The sequence below is a fragment of the Xiphias gladius genome, chromosome 5, assembly GCF_016859285.1.
Source record: "Xiphias gladius isolate SHS-SW01 ecotype Sanya breed wild chromosome 5, ASM1685928v1, whole genome shotgun sequence".
Lineage (NCBI taxonomy): Eukaryota > Metazoa > Chordata > Actinopteri > Istiophoriformes > Xiphiidae > Xiphias > Xiphias gladius.
Genome location: NC_053404.1, coordinates 21096043 through 21102787, shown reverse-complemented (window position 1 = coordinate 21102787; position 6745 = coordinate 21096043). Strand labels below are relative to the sequence as shown.

The 6745-nt window shown below is 43.5% G+C and overlaps 1 protein-coding gene across 1 annotated transcript in view; it reads left to right on the top strand.

Annotated features, from left to right (window-relative positions):
* The window catches only part of chrnd (cholinergic receptor, nicotinic, delta (muscle)), a 21670-nt gene extending 15440 nt beyond the window's left edge, over positions 1-6230 (top strand). Inside the window, exons 5-12 of the mRNA XM_040126721.1 lie at positions 119-274; positions 561-670; positions 1586-1786; positions 2464-2575; positions 3217-3331; positions 4112-4322; positions 4461-4579; positions 5838-6230. Coding sequence (XP_039982655.1) covers positions 119-274; positions 561-670; positions 1586-1786; positions 2464-2575; positions 3217-3331; positions 4112-4322; positions 4461-4579; positions 5838-6020 — 1207 coding nt within the window. The 3' untranslated portion in view covers positions 6021-6230. The remainder of the gene's footprint in view (positions 1-118; positions 275-560; positions 671-1585; positions 1787-2463; positions 2576-3216; positions 3332-4111; positions 4323-4460; positions 4580-5837) is intronic.
* Positions 6231-6745: the final 515 nt, after the last annotated feature.

Sequence of the window (6745 nt, the reverse complement as noted above, 5' to 3'; positions counted from 1 at the left end):
GGGGGTGTTTTAGTTTGTCCTGAAGTGTCCTTGAACCTGACGCCGAACCTCTGACTCTCACTCCTGATGTGTTTGTATGTGGGTAACATGAGACAACATGTCTGCATCCTCCTTTCAGTAACGATGCCCAGTTCCAGGTGGCCTACTACAGTAACGTCCTGGTGTACACTGATGGTCTCTGCTACTGGTTGCCTCCTGCCATCTTCCGCTCCTCCTGCTCCATCAACGTCAACTACTTCCCCTTCGACTGGCAGAACTGCACGCTCAAATTCACGTAAGACACAAAGCGGACAGTATGTCACTGTAAACAGAAATCTTCCACACCACTAATCAAGAAGCAGGAGGCGTAAAGAAATCATTTTGAACCCAGAAACCTCAACTAATCACATTTTAATTTATACTTTGTCTTTCATGCAAACGTGCCATTTTGTATTAGGAGCCTGAAAGAGCTTTTTTTTTTTTTCTTAAGTAAATGTAATTTGTTTTTTCCCGAATTTTTCCAACCAAAAAAAACGCTTATCAAATTGATTTTAAACTCCATTTCCCATGTTTCTTTGCAGCTCTCTGACCTACAATGCCAAGGAGATCAGGATGCTGCTGAAGGAAGAAGAGGGAGAAACCAGCAAATGGACGGTGGAGTGGATCATCATTGACCCTGCAAGCTTTACAGGTGTGTGTGTGTGTGTGTGTGTGTGTGTGTGTGTACCTCTCCCCCTCTCTCTCTCTCTCTCTCTCTCTCATACACACACACACACACACACACTTTCACAGTTTAGCTTGACTACCATGAGTCACTGATTTTCTGCAACCAAAAGCGACTTTATGTTTCATGATGTTTATGACTTACCTGAATAAGTCTTAAACATCAAGGAATGAATAATAGGCTTCAGGTTCAGTTCCTGCCAGGGAGAGAAGTTGAAGCTGCTTTTTCAACCATGTATTTACATATTTTGGTTATTATGTAATTGTTCAATAAGTAAAAAAATTTTTTTTTTTTTGGTGGCAGTGATTGTCGGGTCGCACTGGGTGGTACAGTTGAACTCCTGGACTCTTCAAGAATTCACATTAATGATGTTAATATGGTTATTTTCTGATTTCAGTATGTTGTTGTTTTGCATTTGTACGTATTCATCCCTCGGGAACGTTTGACTCCACACCAAAAAAAACTCATTACTCAAACATTACATTTTTTTTTTTTTGTAAATGTTATCTCCCTACAGGATGGTCTAAATTCTGTTTTTAAGATTTCCTCGCGCAGCCTGGAATAAAATGTGCCATATTTCCATTCATTTTATTTTAATTCAGCTTAGTTTTTTGCAGAAAATAAACAGTCAGCGTTGTAGATATTGACTCTGGAGAATATCAACTTTTTTTCTTTTTTTTTTTAAAGTGTAAATTGTAGTTATAGAAGAGAAACTCCCCCTCCAGTTCTTAAAATCTCTCAAATTCCAGAGACACTACTGAGGGCCTGACCCCTGCGTCCTCAATGATCCTCTGGAGCGTCAGGTTTAGTGGCGCGTACATCTAGAGTGTCAATCCTGGCTGCAGCTTAATTACCTAAACCTCGTTCTGTGTGTGTTGACAGAGAACGGCGAGTGGGAGATAATCCACCGGCCGGCCAAGAGGAACACCTACAAACACATTCCCATGGAGAGCAACAAGCACCAGGACATCACCTTTTACCTGATCATCAAACGCAAACCTCTCTTCTACATCGTCAACATCATCATCCCCTGTGTGCTCATCTCCTTCCTGGCCTCGCTCGTCTACTACCTGCCCGCTGACAGTCAGTGCAGAATTACCTCTATTTTTAAAAAAAAATTTTTTTTTAATGCATAATTTGTTTTTGCACAAAATGCAAAAACTAAATTTTTCCCAACCCACCCAAATGCCACAGTGGAGAAGGCGTTATTCTTGCGATTTCAACTTAAATCTGAAAAAAAAAAACCTTTTAGGTTTGCAACTGACCATTTTATTTTTTTCAATTAATGTTTTGGTCTGTAAAACATTGAAAAACCGTGAGAAAGCACAAGGTGATGCCATCTATTGTTTTGTTCCGACCAACAGTTTAAAACCCAAGGTTCTTCAGTTTTCTATAACATAAGATGAGGAAAATCTGCAAATTCTCAAACTTGAAAATCCGATCATTTAGTATTTTGGCAAGAATGGCCATTAATCGATCATCAAAACAGCTGCCAATTAATCTGCCATTTTGTTGTTGAAAATTTGGATCCCATCATCCTTTCCTTCCCGTTTTTCCTCTGATTTGACCTGAATGCTGCTCGTGTGCTTTTATCCATTTTCATAATCTCTTTTGTTTCATAGCAAGCACAGCTACACAAACAGAGCTCACCTGTACACGCTGGGCTCTTAACGATGGTCTGGAAGATACCGCGGACCACGTTTTAAAACTGCTGTCAGAAAATGATTCATTCAGTCGTGTGTGTGTGTGTGTGCGTGTAGGTGGTGAGAAGATGACCCTGTCCATCTCCGTGCTGCTGGCTCAGTCCGTCTTCCTGCTGCTGATCTCTCAAAGGCTGCCGGAGACTTCCATGTCCGTGCCGCTTATCGTCAAGTAGGTAACACACGCACGCGCACACAGGCTCCCAGACACATCTGGAAACGTCGGGAACATCCGGTGGACATTTGGCTTTGCGAATAATAAAAGACCAACGATCTGACAGAAATGTATTGAGTTACCTATGGATTCAATATTTTATTGTCTGTCTAATCGTCTCTTGTACCAGCAACTATATATATATCACTTAGCTCTGATAAATAAAACAGTGTAAGTCCATTAGTGCAGTGATGTGACACCAAATGGCTTCTTCCAGAATAAGAGTGAGAAACAAACGGAAGCATTTCACAAAATACCTTTTAAAAAGAGAAAATCCGGAAAAGGTCATTTTTGTGCATCAGTTGTTGCAGGCGATACAGTGTTAGGCAGCTGCTACTTTATTCATTTTGTGGAGTTTTTAAAAAAAGAAAAAAGAAAGTATCAGGTCAGTCACAAACGAATTCCACAGAGGAACAACTGCCAGAAATCATATAGTATCGAGGTGCACAGAAATCTAACAACAAATGAAATTAAAAGTAATAAAACAGAGAAAGAAAACACAACAATGAATGTAGTCCCACTTACAGAACTTCTCAACAAAATTCGGCGTGTGTGCGTGTGTGTTTGTGTGTGTGTGTGTGTGTGTGTGTCTCTCTCAGGTATTTGATGTTCATCATGGTGTTGGTTACGGTGGTGGTGCTGAACTGTGTGGTCGTCCTCAACCTGCACTTCAGGACTCCGAGCACACACGTCATGTCAGAGTGGACCAAGAAGGTAACACACACACACACACACACACACACACCACACGCACAAAACACACTCATAACACACGCGCAAGTTACGGTTACATCCATATATCAGGTCGATATTTGGGCTTTTGCCTTCAGCTTTTCAGCGCTAATCCGTGTCTGCGATGCTCTGCGCCGTCACCCGTGTCGCTGCCATTGTCTGACCAATCAGATGCGACCTCCGGATCTATTTTAACACGCGTGTGCGACTAAATAGACGACAGTGCTCTCCCTGTGGCGACTTCTGCCTGTGAAGAGAGGCGGCATCCGTGGAGTTTTCAAACACACATTTTCCGGCCCACTCGTTTTTAAAAAGGTCAGGATTGGTCGAATGGAAAAGCCCAAGTTCCCCACAGGGATGAAGAAATGGCATCTTGTCTTATGGTATGGCTTGTGTGTGTGTTTCTATGTGTCTCGGTTTTACAGATCTTATGCGAGAACAAACTTTTGCTCTCTTGCCATGAAAACGTTCAATTTCAATGTAATTATCTGCACTAAAAAAACGCTGTCTAATATCCATAAAATACCAAAATAAATGTGTATTTTTCTCCTTTCTTATATTTACTCCAAACGTTCTGCAGTACTGCCAGGAATGACGATGATTCCCAAGTACTCTGAACAAAATATAAAAGGTTTTATGAAATTGATACAGAGTGATTGGGCAGCAGAGAGAAAACAGACGTAGATTTTAGTGAAAAAAATCTCAGACTGTGACAAATGTGTGCTTTTGTTTTCTTTACTTCCCAACCTTCTCCGCGTCCAGTTCTTCCTCGAGCGCCTGCCCCGGATCCTGCGCATGTCCCGCCCTGCGGAGGCGGAGCCATACTGGGACGGAGCCCTGCCGCGGCGATCCAGCTCGGTGGGGTACATCGCCACGGCGGAGGAGTACTACAGCGTCAAGTCCCGCAGCGAGCTGATGTTCGAGAAGCAGTCGGAGAGACACGGACTGACCACACGAACCACACATGCCGCGGGTACGTCCGCTAACGTCGATGAATCAACACCGTTTAGGGTTATGTATTGGGATTGTCGATTACACTCTTTTGGTGGCTCTCCCTTGCCGTAGATCTTCTTAGTCCTTCTTTAACGTTGCTCTGTGTGTGCGCCCGCAGTGGAGAAGCCGCGGGAAGACGGAGGCGTGACGGAGCAGCTGTACGCGGGGATCAAGCCGGCCGTGGACGGGGCGAACTACATCATCAAGCACATGCGCAGCAAGAACGACTACAACGAGGTGAGATGCGGTGAAGACGCTGCGAAATAAAGAAATATCACAGAATTTCTGGCGAAGGAATTATCACAGAATGACGAATGGATCCATTTGTTTAAAGTTGAGAGAGGTCAAATGGAAAGAAGAAATTTAACTACAGAGAATGAAACCATTTCTCTTTCCTTTTCCCTTTGTCACTGCCGTTTATTAAATTAAACTTGGGACAATTTATTCATATCTTGCACTGCACTATAATTTTCTCCTCCTGTTTCGTTCTGCTTATCTTCTTTTTCACTTTTCGTCTTTTAAAATCCTATTTATACGCATCGGCTTGATGTCTTTTTTTTATTGCCTCGTGCTTCTCCTCCGACTGCCCTTTTCTGTCTTCTGTAAAACGCCTTCTCTCGCCTTGTTGTGGAAAGATGCCATGCAAAGGCACTCAGTGGTCAGTTTATTAGGTACACCTAGCACAAACGAATGCCCCCGACCCCGGCGGTCCCGCGGTAACTCTCAGCTTCAAGACGGTCACAAAATGTTCAGTTTCTGTGAAAACTGTCTTAAAGCGGTGTCGGTTCAAGTGTGAGATCCATTTAGGAGAATGCTGTCTAATCAACACCTCTTCGACACGGTTCCAACAAAGACTGCCCACTGGCACCTTCATGAAGGTGGGAGTTAGTGCAGGACTGTTGTATCAGGTTGCCAGGTGTTCCTAATAAACTGCCGACTGGGTGTAAACCTGCCTCACCTTTCCTTGCCATTCGCTCACGCTGATGCTTCACTAATAAACTGCAGTACATTAGAGCGCGTGAGCCGCGCAGGACTTGTAAATTTCCCGATCCTTTGTAAAACGTTGATGCGTCCCCCGTCTGAGGTCCAGAGTGCTTGTAAATCGCTTTTATAAAACGGCTTCCGGTTCGCGAAGAAAAAAACATTTCTTCGTGAACACGGGGTTTCGGAAGAACTTGACGGGTCTGCGCAGAGCCCTGACCTCCAACCCGTCCAGCACCAAGTGTTAGCCGGACCTTATCCCCAACACCAGTGCCGGACCTCAGCGATGGTCCTGTGCCTGAATGGGAACAAGTCCCCGCGGCCAAGTTTCAACATCTGGTGGAAGGACTGAAACCGGAGCGGCAGAGTCGTGCCCTCGGTTTTGGAACCGCACGTTCAACCATCACGTACGGTTGTAACGTTAGGGTGTCCACATACTTTTGGCCTCCTATGGAACTCGAATATGTAACCGTGAATCGTGAACGAAGCTTCAACTCCGCTGCTGTCTTCACAGGAGAAAGACAACTGGAGTGGTATCGCTCGTACGGTGGACCGCCTCTGTCTCTTTCTGGTGACTCCGGTGATGACCTTCGGCACCATCATCATCTTCCTGATGGGAATCTGTAACCACCCTCCTCATCTGCCCTTCAAAGGAGACCCATACGACTACAGAGAGGAAAACCCACGCCCGATGTAACAGGGACTCACACACACACACACACACACACACACAAAACAAACACACGCTTGTGTTTTTTTGCTTCTCTATTATCATTTGTTTGACAACTTCTCCAGGTGCATGGCTGTGTGGGATTCTTCTCAACTTAATATTTTGAAGTGGATAACTGAATCAGTATGTTACTGTTCTCATTTTATTTTTGTGGTTTGAATAAACATTTACACTCGGCAGACATCTTTGACTTTATTTTTTTGTTTCTGTTGTCTCTACGTTTTCCCCGCCATCTCCCGCTAATCAGGAGGACAGGGGGTTGATTAACCCCGTCCTCCATACGTTATAGTGCTAGAACTTTAAACTCCCCCTGTTTGTTTAATAAACACCATATAAACATTTAATAAATCATTTCTGAAACACTGTAATATAGTTGCAAGCGTTGGTGTCCTGTGAGTGTATTTGTTAACAAGTGTAACTCCTCCTGTGGGGACCCGTAACTGGATGCTGGCGTATAAACACATAACGAACGACAGTGGCGTAAAACGTAGTTGTAATGATATAAAATACGGCTTCATAGGAGAAGTTATAATGGGTGACAAACACTTTACACCAATATGCACTTAAAATGTCTTTATATCTGTGCACAACGGCATTAGAGTCTATTAATAACCCATTTATTAAATGTTCATACGCTACCTATAACTTTATCAGTTTTAACTATTGTTTATGCAGTTTACAGTTATAGAAAT